General features: G+C 47.7%; 2 protein-coding genes across 2 annotated transcripts in view; one reads left to right on the top strand and one right to left on the bottom strand.

The window, feature by feature from the left end:
• LOC309565081 (dispanin subfamily A member 2b-like) overlaps nt 1–16761 on the bottom strand; it is a 40899-nt gene extending 24138 nt beyond the window's left edge. The window contains exon 1 of the mRNA XM_082269841.1: nt 16438–16761. Within this exon, the coding sequence (XP_082125967.1) occupies nt 16438–16683 (246 nt within the window). The 5' untranslated portion in view covers nt 16684–16761. The remainder of the gene's footprint in view (nt 1–16437) is intronic.
• A 3565-nt stretch (nt 16762–20326) lies between these two features.
• LOC309565946 (uncharacterized protein) lies at nt 20327–21100 on the top strand (the record flags this gene model as incomplete). Its single annotated transcript, XM_082270975.1, has 1 exon — nt 20327–21100. One exon carries the CDS (start codon nt 20327–20329, stop codon nt 21098–21100), a length of 774 nt encoding a protein of 257 aa, XP_082127101.1.
• Between the last annotated feature and the right edge of the window lie 6402 nt (nt 21101–27502).

A 27502-nucleotide genomic window follows, 5' to 3' on the forward strand; every position in this document is an offset into this window, starting at 1 on the left:
CATCTAGCCTTTTAGGGGTACAAACAATAGTAATTGGGGCCTAGTGTGGTTGTGTACGTGTGATATACATACACTTTTTTTGGATCATATTTTCTATTCCGCTATTTAATCAAAAACCTTTGGGGATCAGTTAAATTGGGGGATAGTCTGTGTTGGTACGTGTGAGAGAGATCCACCTTTCCAAGTTGTTGGGGTTCATCTCATACTTCTGAAGGTTTGAGGGTGCTGCCTGTTCCATACTCCCCCTACTCCTAGCCTTTTAGGGGTACAAACAATAGTAATTGGGGCCTAGTGTGGTTGTGTACGTGTGATATACATACACTTTTTTTGGATCATATTTTCTATTCCGCTATTTAATCAAAAACCTTTGGGGATCAGTTAAATTGGGGGATAGTCTGTGTTGGTACGTGTGAGAGAGATCCACCTTTCCAAGTTGTTGGGGTTCATCTCATACTTCTGAAGGTTTGAGGGTGCTGCCTGTTCCATACCCCCCCTACTCCTCATCTAGCCTTTTAGGGGTACAAACAATAGTATTTGGGGCCTAGTGTGGTTGTGTACGTGTGATATACATACACTTTTTTTGGATCATATTTTCTATTCCGCTATTTAATCAAAAACCTTTGGGGATCAGTTAAATTGGGGGATAGTCTGTGTTGGTACGTGTGAGAGAGATCCACCTTTCCAAGTTGTTGGGGTTCATCTCATACTTCTGAAGGTTTGAGGGTGCTGCCTGTTCCATACTCCCCCTACTCCTCATCTAGCCTTTTAGGGGTACAAACAATAGTAATTGGGGCCCAGTGTGGTTGTGTACGTGTGATATACATACACTTTTTTTGGATCATATTTTCTATTCCGCTATTTAATCAAAAACCTTTGGGGATCAGTTAAATTGGGGGATAGTCTGTGTTGGTACGTGTGAGAGAGATCCACCTTTCCAAGTTGTTGGGGTTCATCTCATACTTCTGAAGGTTTGAGGGTGCTGCCTGTTCCATACCCCCCCTACTCCTCATCTAGCCTTTTAGGGGTACAAACAATAGTAATTGGGGCCTAGTGTGGTTGTGTACGTGTGATATACATACACTTTTTTTGGATCATATTTTCTATTCCGCTATTTAATCAAAAACCTTTGGGGATCAGTTAAATTGGGGGATAGTCTGTGTTGGTACGTGTGAGAGAGATCCACCTTTCCAAGTTGTTGGGGTTCATCTCATACTTCTGAAGGTTTGAGGGTGCTGCCTGTTCCATACTCCCCCTACTCCTCATCTAGCCTTTTAGGGGTACAAACAATAGTAATTGGGGCCTAGTGTGGTTGTGTACGTGTGATATACATACACTTTTTTTGGATCATATTTTCTATTCCGCTATTTAATCAAAAACCTTTGGGGATCAGTTAAATTGGGGGATAGTCTGTGTTGGTACGTGTGAGAGAGATCCACCTTTCCAAGTTGTTGGGGTTCATCTCATACTTCTGAAGGTTTGAGGGTGCTGCCTGTTCCATACTCCCCCTACTCCTAGCCTTTTAGGGGTACAAACAATAGTAATTGGGGCCTAGTGTGGTTGTGTACGTGTGATATACATACACTTTTTTTGGATCATATTTTCTATTCCGCTATTTAATCAAAAACCTTTGGGGATCAGTTAAATTGGGGGATAGTCTGTGTTGGTACGTGTGAGAGAGATCCACCTTTCCAAGTTGTTGGGGTTCATCTCATACTTCTGAAGGTTTGAGGGTGCTGCCTGTTCCATACTCCCCCTACTCCTAGCCTTTTAGGGGTACAAACAATAGTAATTGGGGCCTAGTGTGGTTGTGTACGTGTGATATACATACACTTTTTTTGGATCATATTTTCTATTCCGCTATTTAATCAAAAACCTTTGGGGATCAGTTAAATTGGGGGATAGTCTGTGTTGGTACGTGTGAGAGAGATCCACCTTTCCAAGTTGTTGGGGTTCATCTCATACTTCTGAAGGTTTGAGGGTGCTGCCTGTTCCATACCCCCCCTACTCCTCATCTAGCCTTTTAGGGGTACAAACAATAGTAATTGGGGCCTAGTGTGGTTGTGTACGTGTGATATACATACACTTTTTTTGGATCATATTTTCTATTCCGCTATTTAATCAAAAACCTTTGGGGATCAGTTAAATTGGGGGATAGTCTGTGTTGGTACGTGTGAGAGAGATCCACCTTTCCAAGTTGTTGGGGTTCATCTCATACTTCTGAAGGTTTGAGGGTGCTGCCTGTTCCATACTCCCCCTACTCCTCATCTAGCCTTTTAGGGGTACAAACAATAGTAATTGGGGCCCAGTGTGGTTGTGTACGTGTGATATACATACACTTTTTTTGGATCATATTTTCTATTCCGCTATTTAATCAAAAACCTTTGGGGATCAGTTAAATTGGGGGATAGTCTGTGTTGGTACGTGTGAGAGAGATCCACCTTTCCAAGTTGTTGGGGTTCATCTCATACTTCTGAAGGTTTGAAGGTGCTGCCTGTTCCATACCCCCCCTACTCCTCATCTAGCCTTTTAGGGGTACAAACAATAGTAATTGGGGCCTAGTGTGGTTGTGTACGTGTGATATACATACACTTTTTTTGGATCATATTTTCTATTCCGCTATTTAATCAAAAACCTTTGGGGATCAGTTAAATTGGGGGATAGTCTGTGTTGGTACGTGTGAGAGAGATCCACCTTTCCAAGTTGTTGGGGTTCATCTCATACTTCTGAAGGTTTGAGGGTGCTGCCTGTTCCATACCCCCCCTACTCCTCATCTAGCCTTTTAGGGGTACAAACAATAGTAATTGGGGCCTAGTGTGGTTGTGTACGTGTGATATACATACACTTTTTTTGGATCATATTTTCTATTCCGCTATTTAATCAAAAACCTTTGGGGATCAGTTAAATTGGGGGATAGTCTGTGTTGGTACGTGTGAGAGAGATCCACCTTTCCAAGTTTTTGGGGTTCATCTCATACTTCTGAAGATTTGAGGGTGCTGCATGTTCCATACTCCTCTTCCTCATCCTCCCTTTAGGGTAGGAAAAAATTTAATCGGGCCTAGTCTGTGTTTGTACGTGTGAGATACACAGTTTTTTATCCTATTCCGCTATTCAATACACACCCTTTTGGTGTAAAAAACATTAAATTGCGGCATAGTTTGCATATTTGACATTTGCATATATTGTGCCTTGTTGCGCTGTTTTGGGTACTCCACCAACATGGCCAGTGGCAATGACGCCATTCTCAGCTTAACTATCCCACTTCTATGCCTCCTTGAAAAAACAATTTGGGCGATGATGGAAGAGGATGTGGCACAGGATGAGGAGGAGGAGGAGGAGGATGAAGAGGTAACATTTCAAAGGCTTTCAGGGCAGTCATTCGCAAGGGGCTCCGAGGGTGGGTTCCTGCACACACAAACGCCAGGGACACAATTGTCCAGCAGGGGCACAGTTCTGGAGGATGAGGAGGATGAGGAGGAGGAGGAGCTGGAGGAGGAGATGGAACCATGTTCACAGCAGGGTGGCACCCAGGCCAGCTCATGGCCATCACTGGTGCGTGGCTGGGGGGATACAGAGGACACGGACGATACACCTCCCACAGAGGACAGCCTTTCGTCGCCTCTGGGCAGCCTGGCACACATGAGCGATTACATGCTGCAGTGTCTCCACAACGACCGCCGAGTTGCCCACATTCTAACTTGTGCTGATTACTGGGTGGCCACGCTGCTGGATCCCCGTTACAAGGACAACGTACCGTCCTTAATTCACTCACTGGAGCGCGATCGCAAGATGCGCGAGTACAAGCGCACGCTGGTAGACGCCATGCTGCTGGCATTCCCATCTGACAGCGGGGCCACAGTGGAAGCACAAGGCAGAGGAGGAGGAGGAGGAGGTCGCCAACGCAACCAGGGCACCGCCAGCACCTCAGAAGGCAGGGTTAGCATGGCCGAAATGTGGAAAAGCTTTGTCAGCACGCCACAACAAACAGCAGCACCAGCAGCTCAGATGGAACGTCTTAGCAGGAGGCAGCATTTTACCAACATGGTGGAGCAGTATGTGTGCACACGCCTACATGTAGTGAATGACGGGTCTGCCCCCTTCAACTTCTGGGTCTCCAAATTGGGCACATGGCCTGAGCTTGCCCTTTACGCCTTGGAGGTGCTGGCGTGCCCTGCAGCCAGTGTATTATCTGAACGGGTATTTAGCACGGCTGGGGGCGTTATAACAGACAAGCGCAGCCGCCTGTCCAGAGACAATGTGGACAAGCTCACGTTCATTAAAATGAACCAGGCATGGATCCCACGGGACTTTTCCGTACCTTATGCAGAATAGCAATGGATACCGACCTTACCCACCCATTGTTCCATTTTTGCTCTTTCTCACTCTTTTGGGGTGTACCCTCATTTAAAATTTTTGAAAAGAAGCAGTGTTGGCTACCTCGTCCTCCTCCTCAGGGCCAGATTAATGTAGGGGCTATTGGAGCTGCAGCTCCAGGCCCCTACCTTTTATATAGGCCCCGGGTTGGCCATATTCACTGTTACCGCTCTTCTGTCACTTGTAAACACAGAAGTCTGGCTTCTATGCTCGCTTCCCCAGGCAGCACCCTCAGAACCTCCCCACACAGCGTGAAGGCCGGACAAGGAGGGACAGTTGGCGATGCATGGATGTGTTTATGGGCTTCAGAGACAGCATCCCATGTTGAATTAGGCATGCATGGCTGCACCCTTCCTCCTCTGGGTGCATGGCAAGGCACGGCCCTTAAGGCCCTTCAAAATCCTCAGCACCAAGCCCATGATGCTGTTAATCCGGCCCTGGTCCTCCTCCACCGCCGCTTCCACCTACACCGCCCATAGGTGTGCGCAGCCTATTGCATTAAGGTGTGCACCCCAAAGTTGAAATACACATGCATGTGTTTGCCAGCAGGGAGAGTAATGTATCGGGGCCATGTACCTGTAGGCAAGGAGAAATAGAGCAGAGCAGGTCCCAGGGAGATCTTTCCCATCTCCTCACTGGCAATGCTATGTGCCCTAGGTGATTAGGGTGTGCCCAGGCACACCCAGCACACCCTGTGCGCACGCCTATGTCACCGCCACATCCACCACCACCTCAACCTCCCTCCTACTCCATATGGGCCTCGTCCTTCAGAGATGAAGAAGAACATTGTTTTATTTTTCTGTTTTTTTTTGTTGTTTTAAGTTATTTCCCTATCCACATTTGTTTGCAGAGCACTTGCCATGCTCTTAATTACGTTTTGCTGCCATTTGCAGCACTCTAGCCCTTTCCTTTGGTGTTTTAGAGCCATTTTAGTGCCTTAAAGTTCGGGTCCCCATTGACTTCAATGGGGTTCGGTGTCCGGGAAAAGTTCGGTAAAAGTCCGGGACACGGACCCGGACTTTTTTTTAAAGTTCGGCCGAACCCGTCGAACACGGACATCTAGGTGTCCGCTCAACCCTAGTTATGACTGTTAAGTCTAGTGCAATATTGATTGTTTATATGATGCTGTTTTTTTGTTTTTTTTTTCCCTTGTATGTTGTTTGTTTTTGTGGAAAAAAATGTAATAAGAGATATTGAAATTAATTATTATTTTTCATAATTTCTTCCAGATTCATAATAAGTGTAACATATCAGTTGGATCTGCTCTGGGTTTAAAAAATATCAGGCTACAAACTAAGTTTGTCCCAAACTATGTATTTGTGTCCTTCCTTTGTACTGCTCTGGAACACAGCACACGCAGGATGACATCAGAAAAAGTATCTATTGCATTATCAGAACTGAGAACATTACTTTAAATTTAGAAGATTATTTGATCCAGATGTAAAGACCTATGATGTGCGCTGACAGCAGAAACTATCATTCAGATTTGTGCCTAGGTACTTGAGCCACAGAGAAACCATAAATCCTTATTGCAAAATGGAAATGCTAATGGAGATTTGTATTATTTCTAGACGATCATTTAGTTTTGCTTGCTGTGGCTGTCTTTGCCTTCTAAATCAGGCTTACAGATTCCCACACTACAGGCTGCATTGCATCACTAAAAGTTGAAGTTTAATCTAAACACTGGAAAATTTGATTAAAAAAAAAAAAAAAACATAAAGTGAATTGCTTAAAGGCTTTGCCAGTTTTAATCTTTGTGACTGCCCTGAAGGTTACATTTCATGTGTAACAGGATACAAAGGGCTGTTTGCAAGAAAAGAATGTGCTGGAAGTAAACATTCCAGAACTGATGTGGACGTATTGCAATAAATCAAAAGTGGGTCTATGGGCATGAACTCAAAGTGTAAATTTGCTCCATTTAGGAAATATCTATAAACGTCAGTTACCCCTAAGCAGTACCCTAAAAAAAATCTTACTTTGTCATGAATTCCTGATGAAAAAAGAGCACATTTCTTATTCCAAGGCATGCCTATACTAAAGCCTCATATCTGCAGTGTGAGGTCGTCTAAGGCACTTCTTGTTTTCTGAGTCCCTCAAGATTTGGACTGAGATTTAACCACTTTACCACTAAGCCTATTTTTGACATTTTTTGTTCACAAGTTAAAAACAGTATTTTTTGCTAGAAAACTACTTAAAACCCCCAAACATTATATATATTTTTTTTAGCAAAGACTCTGGAGAATAAAATGTCGGTCATTGCAAAATTTTTTGTCACGCGGTATTTGCGCAGCAGTCTTTAAAACGCCATTTTTTTGGAAAAAATTAGAAAAATCACATTTCACTGCATTTAAAAAATACTAAACAGTATAGTTAGCCCATTTTTTTGCATATTGTGAAAGATGATGTCACGCCGAGTAAATAGATACCGACCATGTTACGGTTTAAAATTGCGCCCCCCCGTGGGATGGCGACAAACTATGGTCAATAGAGATGTCAATCTGCGACGCTTAAAATTTATTTAACGGTTACCAGTTTAGAGTTAGAGTGTAGCTCTTTTTTTTTAAATTATTGCCCACGCTCTGGTGATCGCGGCGATACCTCACATGTGTGGTTTGAACAGCGATTTCATTCGCGGCTCAACTTGCATATACGTTTTTTTTTGTGCGCGAGCTAATGGTGACGGGGGCGGCTAAATTTTTTTTTTTTTTTTTTCCTATTTATTTTTTCTTTTTTTTTAACTTTATTACAGGTTTTTTTAAAAAAAAAATCTGATCACTTTTATTGCTGTCACAAGCAATGTAAACATCCCTTGTGACACCAATATGTAGTGACAGGTACACTTTATGGAGGGATCGAGGGTCTAAAAGACCCTAGACCCCTCCACTACACTTCCCTGTATGCAAAACGCCGAAAATGGCATTTTTGCATACAGCCGTTTTTCAAATGTGCCGCCTTTTGCAGCACAGTAACCCGGAAGTGACGTCATGGACACCGCCTCCGGGTTACGTCATCGGAGACCCGATCGATGCCGTTTCCGGCATTCATCGGGACGCCATCCAGCCATGGAAGGAGGCGGGAGGGGGGGGGTGTCCCCTCCCGCCCACCCGGGTAACGATCGAGCGGCTCCCGAGCCGCATCGGTCGTTACCGACGGAAAGCCGACCGTCGGCTTCAAACAACGGTACCGGGATGGTGTCTCTAGCTAGAGGCATCATCCCGGTATAACCCCTTAAAGTCAGCCGACGTAGGTCTACGTGGCTAGACGTTAAGTGGTTAATGATGTTTCTCCTGTACTGCTTGCTGTTCTTGCAGGAAGTAAAGCTGTATCTGTGGACCTGTAATGCAAGGATTTCCCTGTTTCTGCTTCATTCATTCTATGGATTTGTGCTTACTGAACAATTCCTGCTGTTTCTTACATATTACCCCATCCATGGGTCCCCCCCCCCCCCCCCCCCCCGTTGCTACTCCACTGTCCTTGTGTTCATAACTGACAGAACAGCGGTCTGCTGTGTTTACAATGGCAGACAGCCATTCTGTCTCCACGGGGAGCGATCACGCTGATTGGCTCCCCCTGTAGTCAATTGGCATGTGTGCGCATCTCTGGCGGCGCGTGCGCCCCCACTATTGGTCTGGCGTACAGTTACGTTGTTTCACAGGGCAGAGCTGACCTGCTGCAGTATATGTACTGCTGGTGGTCGGCAAGTGGTTAACTGGAATGCATACTTTGTGAATGAACCATCTCTTTTAAAGGTAAAGTGGTTATAGTTTATGATACAATATTTTGCACCTAGACAAACTATCAGCTTATATGTTTAACCAGACAGGTTCCTCTACTGTAGAGTTACCATGATTGTTTCTTGTCTGAAAACAAAACCACCTCTGGTTCATGACAATTTCTGCATGTGTATACACTCACTGGCCACTTCATTAGGTACATCTTGCTAGTACCAGGTTGGACCCCTTTTGGCTTCAGAACTGCCTTAGAGTTCCGGGCCCCTCCCCTCTGTCCAGTGCCCCAATGGAAAGCCACTTCCCATAGCGGAAATCGTGTGTGCTCACACCTGTGCTTCGCTGCTGCGTCCATTGACACAGACAGCAGGACTCGGATCCGCCCCCCCCCGCGCTTCCTCGTCACTGGCTTTGATTGACAGCACTGGGAGCCAATGGCTCCCGGTGCCCCAGCAAAGCCAGCAAGACCCGGAAGTGAGGGGAGAGAAGAAGTGCAAATGTTCACAGCACTGGATCAAATGAGGGATCTGGTAAGTAAAAGGGGGGGGATGCTGACACCTAAACATTTTTTACCTTAATGCAAGAAATGCAATAAGGTAAAAAATGTTTAGGCTTTACAATCACTTTAATTCTCATGGCATAGATTCAACAAGGTGTTGGAAACATTCCTCAGAGATTTTGGTCCATATTGACATGATAGCATCACGCAGTTGCTGCAGATTTGTGGGCTGCACACCCATGATGTGAATCTTCTATTCCATCGCTTCCCAAAGGTGCTCTATTGGATTGAGATCTGTGGAGGCCATAGGAGTACAATGACCTCATTGTCATGTAGAAGAAACCAGTGGTGAGATGATTTGAGCGTTGTGACATGGTGCATTATCCTGCTGGAAGGAGCCATCAGAAGATGGGGACACTGTAGTCATAAAGGGATGGACATGGTCAGCAACAATACTCAGGTAGGCCATGGCATTTAAACTATGCTCAATTGGTACTAAGGAGCCCAAAGCGTGCCAAGAAAATATCCCCCACAACATTACACCACCACTAGCCTGAAATATTGAACTAAGGCAGGATGGATCCATGCTTTCATGTTGTTTACACCAAATTCTCACCCTACCATCTAAATGTCGCAGCTGCAATCGAGACTCATCAGACCAGACAACATTTTTTCCAACCTTCTATTGTCCAGTTTTGGTGAGCCTGTGCGAATTGTAGCCTCAGTTCCCTGTTCTTAGCTGACAGGAGTGGCACCCGGTGTGGTCTTCTTCTGCTGTAGCCCATCTGCTTCAAGCTTCGATGTGTTGAGTGTTCAGAGATGGTACTCTGTATTCCTTGGTTGTAATAAGTGGTTATTTGAGTTCCTGTTGCCTTCCTATCATCTCAAAACAGTCTGCCCATTCTCCTCTGACCTCTGACATCAACAAGGCATTTTCGTCTACACAACTGTCGCTCACTGGATATTTTCTCTTTTTTCATACCATTCCCTGTAACCTTGAGAGATGGTTGTGTGTGAAAATCCCAGTAGATCAGCAGTTTTTTCCAATATTTAGACCATTCCGCTTGGCACCAACAACCATGCCACGTTCAAAGTCACTTAAATCCCCTTTTTTCCCCATTCTAAAGCTTGATGTTGGCATCTTAATGTGAGTGGGATATATTAGGCAGCAAGTGAACATGTTTTCCCTGAAGTTGATGTGTTTATTAACTGTGTAGTATGGCCTGCTGCTAGCCTGCAGTGTTATTGCTCCCTGCTCAGAGGTAACAGGGGGGGTAGTTGGGTGGGTCACAGCGTGTCTAAAAGGGTTATACCATCTCTTAAGACTGGAAATGATAGGGGAGGAGGAAACATTTGTTGTTCACTGCCCAGTGTGTTACCTACCTCTTAACCATGTATAGTGCACACTCCTGACCACTGTGTGAATCACACTCTTGAACCCTACTCTACTCCTCTACTTCATGTGTTATGCACTCATGCAAAAGAATCAAACCTGAGCCCAACACCCTGTGTGATACGTACTCCTGTGCACTGTGCGATACGCACTCCTGTGCTCGGTGCGATACGCACTCCTGTGCTCTGTGCGATACGCACTCCTGTGCTCTGTGCGATACGCACTCCTGTGCTCGGTGCGATACGCACTCCTGTGCTCTGTGCGATACGCACTCCTGTGCTCGGTGCGATACGCACTCCTGTGCTCTGTGCAATACACACTCCTGTGCTCTGTGCGATACGCACTCCTGTGCTCTGTGCAATACGCACTCCTGTGCTCTGTGCTATAAGCACTCCTGTGCACTGTGTGATACGTACTCCTGTGCTCTGTGCAATACGCACTCCTGTGCTCTGTGCGATAAGCACTCCTGTGCACTGTGTGATACGCACTCCTGTGCTCTGTGCGATACGCACTCCTGTGCACTGTGCGATACGTACTCCTGTGCTCTGTGCAATACGCACTCCTGTGCTCTGTGCGATAAGCACTCCTGTGCACTGTGTGATACGCACTCCTGTGCTCTGTGCGATACGCACTCCTGTGCTCTGTGCGATACGCACTCCTGTGCACTGTGCGATACGCACTCCTGTGCTCTGTGCGATACGCACTCCTGTGCTCTGTGCGATAAGCACTCCTGTGCTCTGTGCGATATGCGAGAGAGACAGCCTGGAGCACAGTCTCATCTTTCTTGATGAAGTCCTATTGGACGTAACGCGTACGGGGGGAGGGAGGAGCTACGCTCAGATGGCGTTCCCCGCTGCCATCCCTAAAAGATGGACATTACTTTGCTTCGCATCTTAAAACTGTTTTTGATCATTTTTACATTTTTAAACGGAAAGCACTTAGATCTTTCTTTATTTACATGTGCCTGTTTGGATTCTTGGGAGATTGTTTCAGGCTGTACTGGCTATTATTTGCCCCTAAGGGGAAACGCACTATTTACTCCCTGTTAGCTCAGGAGACCCTTGATTACGGTGAGCGAGCAAGCATCTCAGTGGTGGAGGGATTGTCACGCATGATTCCCTTTTTCCCATACGTGGATCTTTTTTGCTGCTGCCTGGGCTTTGTGGTTCATTGATATTGTGTGGACCCTCTATTTAGTATATGTGAATTTTAGATTGGACTGTTTTGCACTGCACAAAATTTTTTATTTTTACTGTAAATTTACTAAAGCACGTGTGGCGCATTGGAGCATATGACTGTATTATTCTACATCGGAAGAAGTGCACCTTGTATTTTGTTTTGGAACACCATTTGGACACTTTACAGTATATATACTTTTTTTACTTGATATTTTCTCACTTTTCACATTCATAATTGGATTGACCACATTGTGTTATGTGTTTTGCTTAAGTTGATACATTTGCAACCCTTTTTTCACTTAAAGTGGAGTTCCGGCCACAAAATCGACATAATCGATTTTGGGCTATCCGCTTGCTTTTTGTCACCTGAAAAAGAAATGGATAGTTACGATTTTTTTTTGTTTACTTACCTTGTTATTGAAGAAAAATATATTCACCTTTCTTCCACTTCCTCCCTCAGCGGCCGCGGCCCGTGGCCCGCGCCGTCACTTCCTCCTTGCATTGATTCCTGGGAGCTGAACGTCATCGCTCCCAGGAATCAATGCGCCTGCACCGGCCCCGCTCGTCACTTCCGGTGCGGCGCCTCATTCCCTGCTAAACAGCTTCTGGGCATGCGCAGAAGCTGTGGAGGGATGACGTGCCCGCACCGGAAGTGACGAGCGGGGCCGACGCAGGTGCATTCTGGGAGAAGAGGACACGGAAGAGGATGCAGAAGAGGACGCGCTGGCTTCAGCTGGCCACATCCGAGATGGCAACACTGGAGAAGAAATTTTCAAGGTAAGTATTTCTTCTGAAAGGTAAGTGCGAACCGGGACAGTACAGAGGCTATCCATTGTGGAATGTACTAGCCCTGACTGTCCCGGGGGTATAGTTATTGAAAATAAAATGTTGTGGCCGAAACTCCGCTTTAATTGTTTTTTTTTTTTCACTTTACTGTTGGTTTTCTGTTAGTAGAGAGCGCAATCTTTTTATATTGTTTTCATTCATTTATCCTTTATTCGAGATTCTAAAAGTGTGGCAGTCTGTTTCCTTTCTGAGCGCAAGGTTCACCAGTTATATACATGATCCCCTGTGTCAGCAAACGGCAACTGCAGGGGAGAAGAGGGAACATTCGACAATGACGGGGAATTCGGGGAGCCGTGACATCACCCATGGGCTATCATGGCCAATCCATTGTCTACGCTTCCCCCTCTTCCCTGCAGCTGCTGATCTCCGACATGGGGGAGCCAGAGCCGCGGGATCACATGACTGTACCAGAGCAAACTAAAAATTAAAATGTATACACAACATCTTTTGTACACAGGGTAGGCAGAAAATTTGCAGTAGGGAGCGGGAACATTTGTAAGCAAAGTAAAAGCGGTATTCCAGCTAGGGGAAAAAAAATAATTAAAAGTCAGCAGCTGCAAATACTGTAGCTGCTGATTTTTAATATAGAGACACTTACCTGTCCAAGGAGCCCGCAACGCCGGCACCCCAGCCGATTTTTGGATCGGCTGCCGCGTCCATTCGTTGTAAGGGAAACCGTGAGTGAAGCCTTTTGGCTTCACAGCGGGTTCCCTACTGCGCATGCGCGAAGCGTGCTGTGCTTTCTAGTTGGCCCAGGGGTGGGGAAAAGAGGAGGGGGGGCCGAACTTTCGAGTGACCGGGCCGCGGCGCTGTCTCCCAAAAGTGGGGAAGGGTACCTGTCAAAAACAGGTACCTGTTCCCCCCTCCCCCCCTGAAAGGTGCCAAATGTGGCACTGGAGGGGGAGAAATCACATCAGTGGAAGTTCCACTTTTCGGTGGAACTCCGCTTTATTGTTAGGCTGGAATTTCCGCTTTAAACCTGAATTTGGGGCTAACACTTTTTAAAGTGGAACTTCAGCCCACCTGGTATGGTGGCCCTGTCCCCTCCTCCGCACCACCATACTAGTGTATGTGTAAATGTGCCCCATAGGCTTTGCTGGCCTTCGGGTCCCAGCAGAGCCCGTCGGCACACCTGAGCACATGCAGGTGGTTTACCATGACGGGGCTCTGTAGCGTACGCCTGTATTTGCAAATGTGTGCAAATGAAACCCCTGTTTTTAACGCATGCTGTTAGAAGAATTCGGTTGCTTAGCAGGCTGGTCGGTAAGTTGAGTCGGGAATTTCTCTGATTTTGTTTTGCATGCCTTGCCCTTTCATATGCTCCTTGTTGCAAAGACCAGTTATAGGTGAGGGCAGGGGCCATTGGTTTGTATGGTTTACCACGCACCAACAAACACATGGACCTTTTTACACTTCCCTGGTCATGCATGGGAAACCCTGCAAGTTTTCACAGATATGAGGGACCAGCGTATGCGCAAATGTTGTAAGCACCCCTGTCAGTGTTAAATGGTTTGTCTCGTCCCTGTAACTGCCACATTTTCTTGATAGCTTGGTCTGTTAAAGGAAATTGAAAAATTAGAGATTTACTGGCAGGATCACCAGGTGAAAAATAAAAAAATAGAACTAGTTCAGCCACCACATTTAGGAATTAGTAAGCTGCAGTATAATGCATTCGTATTTCTGGGTTTATTACCTCTATAAGGCTCCATTTACACTTGTGCGACTCCAAAGACTCACGATCTCCAGCAGGACTTTGAGGGCGACTTTGATCCGACTTTACACTCTCTGGACCTAAGTCGCATCAAAGAAGTGCAGGCACCTTTTCAAAATCACTGCAACTTTAAGTTGCACCATTCTGAACGGGAGCTATTGAAATGAATGGGATGCAGCTGTCCTGTCCAAAGTCGCATGACAAGCTGCATCCCATTCATTTCAATAGCACCCGTTCATAATGGTGCAACTTAAAGTTGCAGTGATTTTGAAAAGGTGCCTGCAGGTGTGGGCCATCTTACCGAATAGGCACACTGGGCAGTTGCCCAGGGACCCCACTTGTCCAGGGGGCCCCACCTGCCCAGCGACCCAGCCCCAGCCAAGCATTAGTCCCGACTCCCGTGTGCATCTTAGCAGGTGGCAAGTGCCTGTCGGCCCTGCGCTGCTGTCAGGCCACTTGGGCCGTGGAGGGAGAGCCCACAACTGCAGGAATGCCTGTTCACCTCCACGGGAACAGGCACACACAGGACAGTCGAGTCTGACTCCCGTCCCTGTGTGTGTGTTCAACGGACCCAGCCACCGAACTTGGAAGCTGTCATTAGCCTGGCACTGCTGTACCAATAAATATCGCCTTATCCAGAATTTGCATTTTTATTCTAGTGGGTGGTTGTGTAGGCAGGGCCCCAGTGCGTTGTATTGCCTGGGGGCCTATAATGCTCTTAAGATGGCACTGGTCCTATCACTTATGCTTGATAGCCTGGTCTTCAGGTAAATGTGGAGACAAACAGACAAAAAGGTGTGTTATATGGGAAAGCAATTCATATGCTGCATACCATTGTTCCATGAATCACAGTTATCAGAATTTATCATGCTTATTATGGCCATAAAGCAGTGATGTTCTGTTTGCAGAATAGGGACCAGATGCTGCGCTCTTAGATTTACAAAGCTTTACAGCTTGTCCTATTATGGGCAAGTAAGACCATATTAATAAATCATTTTTACTACTGATTTGTCTGTTTAATATACACACAATGCGTCAATGGATGGCATTAGGATCAAAGGCCTCCTCATTGAATATCACTATATTGTTCAAAGTATTGGGACGCCTGCCTTTACACTCACATGAACTTTAATGGCATTCCAGTCTCAGTCCATAGGGTTCCAGAAGCGCATTTGTGAGGTCAGGCACTGATGTGGATGAGAAGGTCTGGCTCGCAGTCTCCACTCTAATTCATCTCAAAGGTGTTCTATTGGGTTGAGGTCAGGACTCTGTGCAGGCCAGTCAAGTTCTTCATTCCCAAATTCGCTCATCCATGTCTTTATGGACCTTGCTTTGTACACTGGTCCAAATCATTTGGCGGAGGGGGGGATTAGGGTTGCTTTTCAGGGGTTGGGCTTGGCCCCTTAGTTCCAGTGAAGGGAACTCTTAAGGCGTCAGCATACCAAGATATTTTGGACAATTTCATGCTCCCAATTTTGTGGGAACAGTTTGGGGATGGCCCCTTCCTGTTCCAATATGACTGCGCACCAGTGCACAAAGCAAGGTCCATAAAGGTCCACCTTAGGAGTTCCCTTTACAGGAACAAGCCGCTGGTAGGTTAATTGGATCCTGTATAAAAAATTGGCCCTACTATGTATGTATGAATGTGAGTTAGGGACCTTAGATTGTAAGCTCCTTGAGGGCAGGGACTGATGTGAATGTGCAATGTATATGTAAAACGCTGCGTAAATTGACAGCGCTATAGAAGTACCTGAAATAAATAAACAAGCCCAACCCCTGAAAAACAACCCAACACCATAATCCCCCTCCACCAAATGATTTGGACCAATGCACAAAGCAAGTACCATAAAGACATGGATGAGCGAGTTTGGGGTGGAGGAACGTGACTCGCCTGCACAGAGTCCTGACCTCAATCCAATAGAACACCTTTGGGATGAATTGGAGTGGACACTGTGAGCCAGGCCTTCTCATCCAACATCAGTGTCTGACCTCACAAAAGCACTACTGGAAGAATGGTCAAACATTCCCATAAACACACTCCTAAACCTTGTGGACAGACCCATTAGTTCCAGTGAAGGGAAGTCTTAAGGCCTCAGCATACCAGGACATTTTGGATAATTTCATGCTCTCAATTTTGTGGGAACAGTTTGGGGATGGCCTTTTCCTGTTCCAACTTGACTGCACACCAGTGCACAAAGCAAGGTCCATAAAGACATGGATGAGTGAGTTTGGGGTGGAGGAACTTGACTGCCCTTTGGGATGAATTAGAGCGGAGACTGTGAACCAGGCCTTCTCGTCCAACATCAGTGTCTGACCTCACAAACGTGCTTCTTGAAGAATCATCAAACATTCCCATAGACACACTCCTAAACCTTGTAGACAGCCTTCCCAGAAGAGTTGAAGCTGTTATAGCTGCAAAGAGTGGGCCAACTCAATATTGAACCCTACAGACTAAGATTGGGATGCCATTAAAGTCCATGTGCATCTAGGCAGGCGTCCCAATACTTTTGACAATATAGTATATATTCCCCTTCTAACTTATTCCATATGCAGCATTTCCCATAGGAAAAGTGCCGCTATTGAACCTCCAATGCCATCTCCCCTTCTCTCATGGCACCTCTGTAAAAAGGGGCCATGTGGAGCAATTAGGAGCTGCATTTGAGGTCCTCAGTTCCTACCGAGATGGCAGTCCCTGGCACAAGAAGTCTTACCTTGATGGAAAACACAAGGGCAAGAAATCCAAGGCAGCAACAATTTATGTACATGGCGTTGAACAGTGACAAAATTAGGTGGTCTTTTACAGGGGGGTCTTCAGGAGCTGCTGGAGCAATCGTTACCACAGTGGACTGGATCTGCTGCCTGGGGATATTCAGAAACTCCATCTCTTGTTGTTCGCTTGCCTTCTTGCTGTACCTTGGTGGCAAATTAAGTTCTGAGTTATAATCTCTGGGTTCCATAACTTTAGTGAAGGAAAAAGTTCAGATCTTTTCTGGAGAGCTTTGTTAAGAAAAGGATTGTGGAAAGCAGTCAGGAGAATGTTTGCCGATGGGAGGGAAGGGAAGTGTGCCAGATGTTCGGAGCAGTTTTTTTTTTTGGCATTTTTCTCAACACTGGGAGAACAGTTAACAGATTGTACAAGGAAAAAAAAAAGAAACTTGAAGAACAAAGACAACCAGATGGTAGAAAAAATGTTTTATGGCTCATATAGACAGCTGTAAAAAATTGTTATATCGAACCTGAGTTTTAAGTTGGGAGGTTTTTGGTTCTGTTGCATATAACATAAAAAGGGGGGAAGCCTGGAGATGGATGCACAGCAGTAAGCGGAAGGCTGGACATGACTGGGGTTTGCAGGGAAGGTTGCTACCCAGTGGGGGTTAACTTTTTTAAGGAAGAATTAAAGCAGGTGATTGGTTTTTGGGAAGGTGGGGCAGGGTGGGGCAAGGTGGGGTTAGCAGGGGCTAGTTTAGGGTGGGACCAGGGGTCCGGTCAGTTGGAGACCAGACAGCAATAGGAGAACTTCTGTACCCCCCCCCCTTGTCTATTGGTATGGCGGATTTGGACTCTATGCTGGCCCAGTTACGCAGCGCGGCCATGGCGAATGGTCCGCAATGGCTTCAGGCCAATATGGATGGATTACTACAGGGGTCGGGGCAGGTACCAGCTTCGCCTGCCCCAACTTTAGCACGGCCTAGGAGGTCAAGGCCTCCTGAGCGCCTCAGCCCAGAAACGACCCCTAGGGTCCTCCGTCGCTTAGGGAGCCCCCCTAGGGACCCTTCGACCTCGGCTGTCAGTGGGAAGCCTCCTACAGGTACAGCGGGAGTCGGGAGGAATCCTCGACAAAGACGGGGCCCTGGCAAAGTGAGCGCAGCCCCCTCCAGCTCCGTTGCCCCCCTCACCTGCAGCTCTGGACCATCCGACTGGCTCCCCGGGTCCCTCCGGTGGTAGCGCGGTCCGGCGTGGGAGTGAAGTGCGGGGTCCGGGTGCGGGCCTTCTTCCGGGTACGGCCGTGGCCTCTCGTGGACGAAGCCGAGGCTCCAGGAGGGTCCCCTGCGTCCCATCGGTGGTTCCGGACCAGATCTCGGCCTGTGGCGGGGCGTTCGGCGGGAAGAAGAGGAGGCGGGAACGAGTGGCGGTGCTCGGTCGGAGGCGCCCGTCTATGACGTCACGGGCATGCGACCTTCGGATGGAAGCCTGCTGAGGACAAGTGCTACAGCGTCGCAGGGCAGTGACGTCACCGCCCAGCGCCAGAACTACGGAGGCCGCTCTGTTCCCTGCAGAGTGGCAGCTCCCAGCGAAGAAGTCTTCAGCCTGTCCGGCTGCAGCGGTGGCTCTTCAGGGACTGACCAGGTGTCCCACTCGGCGGAGGTGGAAGAGCGCTCTGAAGGGGAACTGTCGGCATCGGATGAAGAGGATACTCTGGACGTCGGGGCGGCTCCTCATTCGGGACACGGACGAACGGCTGAGCGGAGGCTTTCACCGGGTCAGCCAGGTAAGTCAGTGTCCTTTGCCTCTCCTTCCCTTCTGTTTACTTCTCCTTCTGTGCCTGCCTCTCCTCCTGTTGGGTCTTCTGTGGTATATTCCTCTGGTGTGTCTGCTCTGCCTGCTGTCCAGGCTCCATCTACGCTGTCTGCACTGCTTAGTTCGTCTTCTCTTCCAGCAAGGGGGCCCTCTTCGCCTGTTACTGGCGCGGGGGTCCTAGGTAGCGGTGGGGGGACGCATGTTTTAGGGGGTCTGGGTGCACAGGCAGTCCCGGACGGCATAGGGGGAGTGTCTTTGCTGCATACTCTTTTGTCCGGGTTTAAGGATTTGTTGTCCAGGTACGAGCCGGCTTTAGCGGCTGCACCCGCGGGGGCGCCGATACATGCGTGGGCTGCTGCGACAGGGGGGGTTACAGCATCAGTGGGGTCGGCAGCGGGATGTTCTTCTGTTTCACGGCCGCTGGCGGAATCAACTGGATCACAAGAGGTGAGTTCGGTGACGCCGGTCCCAGCTCCTTCGGTCGGCTGGTGCAGTGGAGGTAAGTTCTGTGGTGCCGTCGTCTTCTCCTGGGGTGACGCCGGTGACAAAAGGGTCGGGATCAGCAGATGGGGTCAAGGAGCTGGTGCGCATGGCGGACTCTGCGAAGTGCGAAGTTTATGTCTGCTTCGAGGGACCTCTGGGTGCTCATTTGAAAACGGAAGTGAGGGAAAAAATTTGGCGTGGTGAGTATGTTGAGATTTTTTCTCTACTGCCGTTAGAAAAATTCAACTTGGACAGGGTCAAGCCTGATGAATCAAAAAAAGAGGAGGAAGAAAAGCGCCGGTATCGTTTGATTCCGCGGTCGTTTACCAACTGGTTGCAGGCGTTCACCATTCTGGCCAGTGTAATTGGGGAAAAGCATTCCGATCAGTGTTCCCCCCTATTTTGTTATTTGGATTCCATTGGGGAAGCTTATCGGGTCTACGGAGGTACGGCCTGGTTACGATACGACGAACATTTTCGTCAACGCAAGGCCGTCAGACCATCTTTGCGCTGGGATCATAAGGACATCAGTCTTTGGATGCGCCTCATGACCCAGGCTAGATCTACTGGTCACCCCTTTCAGGGCGGGGTCGGGGGGGCGGCTTCCTCGCCTTCTCCGGCCGCAAAACGTAAAGGCTTATGTTGGCAGTTTAACGAGGCCACTTGCAAGTTTGGAACCTCCTGTCGCTTCAAGCATGAGTGTTCCATCTGCGGCGGGAATCACCCGTCGGCACGATGCTTTAAGCATGGGGGAGCCAAACATGCCGACGCTGGTGAGAGGGCGGACGCCGGTGAAAGTGGAAAGGTTGGCCAGGTTCCTAAGTAGGTACCCTGATCGGGAAGCAGCCGCTCTTTTGCTGGGGGGGTTTTCGCAAGGCTTTCGCATTCCTTGTTCTTTGTCGGTGGTTCCTCCTCCCGGGGGCAATTTAAGTTCCGCTAGGGCGCATTCGTCAGTGGTCTCGGCGAAGCTTATGAAGGAAGTGAGGTTGGGCAGGATGGCGGGCCCTTTCTCGTCTCCGCCTTTGCCGAATCTGGTGCTTTCCCCTCTGGGTGTGGTTCCAAAAAAGGAACCCTAATAAGTTTCGACTCATTCACCACCTGTCTTATCCCCCTGGGGGTTCGGTGAATGACGCTATAGCAGAAGACTTATGCTCGGTTTCATACGTTTCGTTCGATAAAGCAGTGGCCTGGGTGCGTCGTTTTGGGCGGGGGGCCCTTATGGCGAAAACTGACATTGAAGCTGCGTTTAGGTTGTTACCGGTGCACGCGGACAGCCTGCATCTTTTGGGTTGTGAATGGCAGGGTGGAATTTTCGTTGACCAATGTTTGCCTATGGACTGCGCCATTTCTTGTTCGCTGTTTGAAACATTCAGTTCCTTTTTGGAATGGGTTGTTAGGGATGTTTCTGGGTTGTCTTCCATAATTCATTATTTGGACGATTTTCTGGTGATAGGTCCTCCGGGGGAGGTGATGTGTGCAACGCTTTTGGCTACGGTCCAACAGCTGTTTGATTATTTTGGAGTCCCATTAGCCCCTGACAAGACTGAGGGGCCGTGCACGGAACTGCGATTTCTGGGAATTGTCATTGATACGATGGCAATGGAATGCAGGCTTCCGGTTGACAAGCTATTGGACCTACGCGGAGTTATTGCAGGGACCTTGGACACACGAAAAATTCAGCTGCGTGCCCTGCAGTCTCTGCTGGGAAAATTGAATTTTGCCTGCCGCATCATGCCCATGGGGCGGGTGTTTTGCAGGAGGTTGGCGGCTGCCATGGCGGGTGTCAGGGCGCCGCATCATTACATTCGCCTATCCAAAGAGCATCGTGATGACTTGCGGGTTTGGGATTTGTTCTTGAGCTCCTTTAACGGCCGTTCGGTTTGGTTGGAAGCTCCGGTGTCGAACTTTGACCTGGAGCTGTTTACTGACGCGGCAGGCTCGGGGGGTTTTGCGGCCTATTTCCAGGGGCAATGGTGTGCGGGGGAGTGGCCGGCCTCCTGGCGAGATTCTGACTTCATTCGTAACTTGGTTCTGTTGGAATTATTTCCCATTGTGTTGGCCGTGGAGTTATGGGGTCAGGATTTCAAAAATAAGAGGGTCCGTTTTCATTGTGATAACCTGGGTGTAGTTCAGTCGATAAACAGCATTACTGCTTCTTCACCACCGGTTATTAGGTTGCTTCGCCACCTGGTACTCAAATGTTTGCTTCTGAATTCTTTTTTCTATGCTGTGCATGTTCCGGGTGTTGACAATTCGGTGGCTGATGCTCTTTCTCGCTTCCAGTGGGACAGGTTTCGGAGGTTGGCACCGGATGCGGAGCAGCAAGGCCTGATGTGTCCCGGGGAGCTGTGGAACATCGTCTCGCCGCAGTAATGGATTTGGTTCGAGCGTCTGTTTGTCCTTCCACTTGGACGGCCTACAAAAGGGTGTGGGCGACATGGCATCAGATGGTGAGTGAGGTGGGGGGTCTTTCTGATGATCGGGATCGGTTGTTCCTGCTCCTATATTTTGTGAGCCTGAATTTTGAACAGCGTGTGTCTATTTCTACGTTACGCCGCAAAATGGCGGCCTTGGCCTTCTACTTTCAGTTGTGGGGGGTTGCCGATGTAACCAAACATTTCCTTGTTCAAAAGGCCTTGAAGGGTTATGCGAGGGGTACTCGTTCTATTGATTACAGGCGTCCGGTTTCCTTTGATGTGTTGTCCCGGTTGGTGGACTGCTTGCCGGGTGTGTGTTCTGCGGACCAGGAGGTGGAACTCTTCAGGACGGCGTTTATCTAGGCGTTCTTTGGAGCTTTTCGGATTAGCGAATTGGTGAGTATTTCCAGACGGGGGAATGGGGGATTGCAGTTGGGGGATGTTTGTTTGCATCCGGACAAGCTTCTAATCCGGATACGCAGGTCAAAAACGGACCAGCTGGGCCGAGGGGCTTGTGTTGAGCTAGGGGTGGTTCCTGGGTCCTCGCTTTGCCCCGTAGCTGCGGTGCGGCATTGGTTGCAGGTGCGCTCCGCTCAACAGGGTCCTCTGTTTTTACGGGCTGATGGCACGGCCCTCTCACGTTTTCAATTTACGGCTGTCTTCCGGAAGTGCTTGGGGGCAGCCGGTTTTCAGGGGAAGGATTTCTCCTCTCACTCTTTCCGCATTGGAGCCGCCACGGAAGCGGCTCGGTGGGGCCTTAGGGATCAGGCCCTTCGAAAAATTGGGCGTTGGGAGTCCAGGCGATTTCGCTCGTATGTCCGTCCGCATCTGTTGTGATGCGGCAGATGGGATCTGTTCTGTTCTGGTCGGGGCCCAGGGGAGGTCATTTAGTGAATGTTCGTTACGTGTATGCTGGTGTTTTTTCTTTGTTTTTCTCTGTGGGTTTTTGTGTATGTACTCAGGATGTATGTTGGTATGTACCCCTCCTTATGTTTTACAGGAGCCACGGAAGTCTTGGTCTGGATTTTAGGACATTCTTATGTGGTCTGGGGTGCTCGGAGGGCAGCTGTTAGGCCAGAGGGGCGCCAATTGGGTTTGAGCAGGGAGGAGGTAAAGGTTAGATGGATTGGGGTCTCAGGCATGCTGTGGTCCCGTGTCCTCCCTGAAGTCCATCGTTGCGCCCGTCTTGAGCGGCCGCCCGACATACTTTTGTTGCATGCGGGCGGCAATGATCTGGGCCTCCGTTCCTCCAGGGAGCTGATTAGGGATGTCAAACTGGACTTCCTGAGGCTGCGGACGCTTTTTCCGCGGACTGTGGTGGTGTGGTCGGATATTGTCGCCCGCACTTCTTGGCGCCTGGCTCGTTCGGTGACTAGCCTGAACAAAGCCAGGATTAAGGTGAATAAGGCGGTGGCCAAGTTTGTTGTGCGTAACGGGGGACTGGCGATCCGGCATCTTGAGCTGGAGCAGGACCCGGCCCTTAGAGGTGACGGGGTTAATTTGAACGCGGTGGGCATCGACCTGTGGACTTTAGGTCTGCAGGAAGGTATTCAGAGGGCGCTGTGGGTTTGGAGGGCTACACGGCCATAAGGGGTCATGCCCGTGTGCTGTGGCTGGGGTTTTAGGGTCTTGGAGGGCTGTGACTACTTGGAAAGGGAATATGGAGGGGTAGGGCCCATCTTAGGTATGGGTGGACCTACCCCTGGCAACGTCAGTAGGCGGTATCAAGGGATCCCAATGGTTCATAGTCCTTGAGCTGGTGCAGTGGCGGCTGAGGGCCTGGAGGTCTATTGGGGTCAGGGATACAGCCAGGGGGGAAGTCAAGTTGCCTTCCAAGATCCTAAATGGTCATTCGCTTTAAAATTTTGGTATTGGATTGTTTTTGTTGAATAATGGTAATTCTTTGCTAGCTAGTGTTTTACTAGTTAGTTCTAATAAAGTTGGCTGCTATGGCCTTTTTAAACCCAAAAAATGACTGTAGTGTCCTTTTTCTTTAGACAAGTAAAGGGGGGGGTCTGTTGGTAAGTTTGGGTTGTATGGGGCAAGGAGCAGCCGCAGCGTCGGCAATACCACAGTCAAGGGGGGAAGCCTGGAGATGGATGCACAGCAGTAAGCGGAAGGCTGGACATGACTGGGGTTTGCAGGGAAGGTTGCTACCCAGTGGGGGTTAACTTTTTTAAGGAAGAATTAAAGCAGGTGATTGGTTTTTGGGAAGGTGGGGCAGGGTGGGGCAAGGTGGGGTTAGCAGGGGCTAGTTTAGGGTGGGACCAGGGGTCCGGTCAGTTGGAGACCAGACAGCAATAGGAGAACTTCTCCCGCCCGCCCATCCCTTTGTAATTTCGGAGTGTGCAAAAAAAAAAAAAGATATGGTTATACTCAGTTAAAAAAAAAAAAAAAAAAAATTACAAAAAAAAAAAAAACTTATCGAACAAATAAGTTTAGAAAACATAGCTAAAAAAAAAAAAAAAAAAAAAAAAACTAAACAAAATTAACTTAATTTGTTTACTGATGATGAAATTTGTAATATTTCTTGGCTGCGTTTGTTGTATGATGAACGTTGCTCGCATACTGTGAATGTCAATTTGTGTTTCGGATTTTGCTGTTCATCTAGGTTTTAGCTAGGGCACGGTTCGCGTGTTTTTCTTTGTCATGGCAGTGGCTGGGGTTTTAGGGTCTTGGAGGGCTGTGACTACTTGGAAAGGGAATATGGAGGGGTAGGGCCCATCTTAGGTATGGGTGGACCTACCCCTGGCAACGTCAGTAGGCGGTATCAAGGGATCCCAATGGTTCATAGTGCTTGAGCTGGTGCTGAGGGCCTGGAGGTCTATTGGGGTCAGGGATACAGCCAGGGGGGAAGTCAAGTTGCCTTCCAAGATCCTAAATGGTCATTCGCTTTAAAATTTTGGTATTGGATTGTTTTTGTTGAATAATGGTAATTCTTTGCTAGCTAGTGTTTTACTAGTTAGTTCTAATAAAGTTGGCTGCTATGGCCTTTTTAAACCCAAAAAATGACTGTAGTGTCCTTTTTCTTTAGACAAGTAAAGGGGGGGGTCTGTTGGTAAGTTTGGGTTGTATGGGGCAAGGAGCAGGCGCAGCGTCGGCAATACCACAGTCAAGTGTTTACCCTTTTCTGGGTTACAGAACCACATAACTATGGTACACTGCCATGAAAACATCTTTTCCTTTGTTAGATGCAGTTTGCATTTAGTTATGTTGGCCTGACATTAATTATTCTTGCACCATGAAGACCTAATGCCGTAAGTGACCTACCCTTTAAAAACATGTTTATTTTATTTTTTTTAAAGCCCGTGGTGTGTGAACACACTCAAAAGACTAAGCCCCCGTTCACACTGGGGCAACCCTGACAGGTCGCCGTAGGTCGCCTGGCATAGAGAAGCTGTGGACCCGTTCTAATAGGAGCGACACAAGTCGCTCCGACTTAGAAAAAGGGTCCGGAGCTTCTTTGGGGTGACCTGGAGCGACCTGCATTGACTTCAATGTTATGAAGTCCGTGTCGGCCGTTCCGAGGTCACGGTGTCGGAGTCGGATCGCCCCAGTGTGAACGGGGCCTTACACCTGGTGCATAAAAAAGTGCACACATGCAAACGTGAAGCACACATAAACTGCACAGGGTGTGCGAAATGGTTTGGCCTCCGAAGAGGTTGGACCCTGACCCTGATCCCCCGGGGCGCAAGACTCCTGACAGGGACTGAGGTAATTCCAATGGTCTGCCTTGCCGAAACCAGGCAAACCCTGTTCTCCAGGGGGACTGCTGAAACAGCCCTCCCCAAGTACTAGGTGGGGCTCCCCCGAAGGGAGACCCCATGAGAGAGGGCAAACTAAGCCAGAAGGCCATGTCCACCCCCTCCCAAGACTTTAAAGGCTGGGCCCGAGGACCCACACTCTACTCGTCGTGCAGGAAGAAAAAGGTGAAAGTGAAGTGACACACAACAAAGAAAACCACACACAAACAAAAAGGTGGGGAAAGGGAAGTGGGGAAGTGCATAGGTGCCAATGTGAAATACAACCAGTGTAGAACAGATGTTGCCCCTTACTACTGGCTGAAAGGCCATTATAAACTCCCCCACCAACCATTACACCTTAACTATCCCATTAACGGAGACCACACAGCAAAAAGAGTGAAAATAGCCATAGCAGCCTTTTATTAAAAAATTTTAAACTTTAATTAACATAATGACTAGAAAACACATTCCTTAAAACAGAAACAGATCAGTTGCTAAGCCTGTTGATCTTTGAGACACCCCAAAATATATTTCATTGTACACTGCGGGCCTTTTTCATAATAGACCTCTGGCCAAAAATAAAACAGGCTCGGAGACAACACCCTACCCACATTACATATAGTTACATAGTTACATACTTAGTCAGGTTGAAAAAAGACACAAGTCCATCCGGTTCAACCATAAAAAAAAAAAAAAAAACAGTATTGAAAACCCTACCATACAATCCCATATACACAATCCTATAGACCTGCTGTTGATCCAGAGGAAGGCGAAAATAAACCCCAGCCAAGCATGATCCAATTTGCTACAGCAGGGGAAAAGAATTCCTTCCTGATCCCCCGAGAGGCAATCGGATATTCCCTGGATCAACTTTACCTAAAAAAATGTTAGTACCCATTTATATTATGTACACCCAGGAAAGAATCCAGTCCTTTTTTTAAAGCAATCTAGTGAGCTAGCCAGAACCACCTCTGGAGGGAGTCTATTCCACATTTTCACAGCTCTTATGGTGAAGAAACCTTTCTGTATTTGGAGACAAAATCTGTTTTCCTCTATTGCAACCACTTCCATATATATATACCACCGATATATCCCGAACAATTTACTTATCCTCCAGTTTCTACCCCCGTCAGCAAAGACCAACAAAACACCCAGCTGCCATGACACCCATTAAGACAACACAATAAACAATGAAGAACAAAAATAATCGGGAGGGTGGGTGGGAAGCTGTCCTCCTGTCCGCCAATTTTCCGTTGGACTCCCAGGACCAAACCCACCCCTCCTAAATTTCCTCAGGACCCCACCCAGCCATCGCATACCTTCAATCAGGTAAGGGAAGAGGGGGAAAGGGCAGGACTTTAGATGAGACGCACGGTGGGATTAGCTGTGCGTCTCCATCCCTAAATTCAATATCAAAGAAGAAAAAGGTTTGGGACTTTGAATGAGAGACATGACACTGACAGGCTTGCACGGTTGAGAAAGATCACATTTAATGATGAGCAGCAAGTACAGACATAATGTACATGATAAAACAGGATGCATAGTATCCATATATCTGAATTGATAGATATATATTAAAAATTGATCCCCATGACAGCCTCAACAAACCAGCATAACAATGAACAATCATGTTGAGTAATAGGGTATGATCATCACATCCGTAAACTGACGCGTTTCGTGGACTAAGTATGCCACTTCTTCAAGAGTAGATGTGTGGTCCATATCTATAACAAAAAATGCGTATAAGACTAAAATATGGAATGATGGTTAATGGAAGCTGAAAAGGGGAAGAAAAGAGGGAACAAAGTCCCTACAATTCCAGAAACTTACATGGCGTGAACTGGTAGTGGAGGTGGAGGCAAAGACCCAGAGTGCCTCCCACGGGAGCTGAGGGCGCATAAGGTCAACGCGTGGCATCTCTTGTCTGTACTTGCTGCTCATCATTAAATGTGATCTTTCTCAACCGTGCAAGCCTGTCAGTGTCATGTCTCTCATGTCTCTCATTCAAAGTCCCAAACCTTTTTCTTCTTTCATATTCAATCAGGTAAGCCCCCTTTTTCCCTTGCCAACTTTCACACTACACTTAATCCTTCCCTATCCTGTCTACCCTCTTCACCCGGTCATGACTGCCCTGAGCTTTTTATTTATTTTTTTATCTCTCAGGGCCTTGCCCTTAATTTAAATGCATATTTTCTAATCCTCTATTGGATTTGTTTATTATAAAATATATAAATTGTAATTTATGTCTTTCATATTCCAGAGCAAATACCTAAAGCAGACTCAGTATTGTCCTTCTGCCTTCATTGCAAGGTTTAGCAAATGGAAACCTGCACTGGTCATTGTTGTCTTTAATCTTACAAAGAGTAACCTAAAGTACTCAGAAGTCGCAAATTGTTCAGTAGCACAGGTTTAAAGTCGTTGTAAAGCCTGAACCACTGTAAAGTGGTTGTAAACCCCCAGGTAGTGTTTGTGCCTATAGGTAAGGCTATGATAGGGCTTACCTATAGGTACTGTAAATATCTCCTAAACTTGCACCGTTTAGGAGATATTTACATTGCATGTAGCCGATGACGTCCACCCGTGCTGTTCCTTTAGATCTCTGTGCCGTAAAAGGC

Source organism: Pelophylax lessonae (assembly GCF_965119305.1).
Source record: "Pelophylax lessonae genome assembly, chromosome: 10".
NCBI lineage: Eukaryota > Metazoa > Chordata > Amphibia > Anura > Ranidae > Pelophylax > Pelophylax lessonae.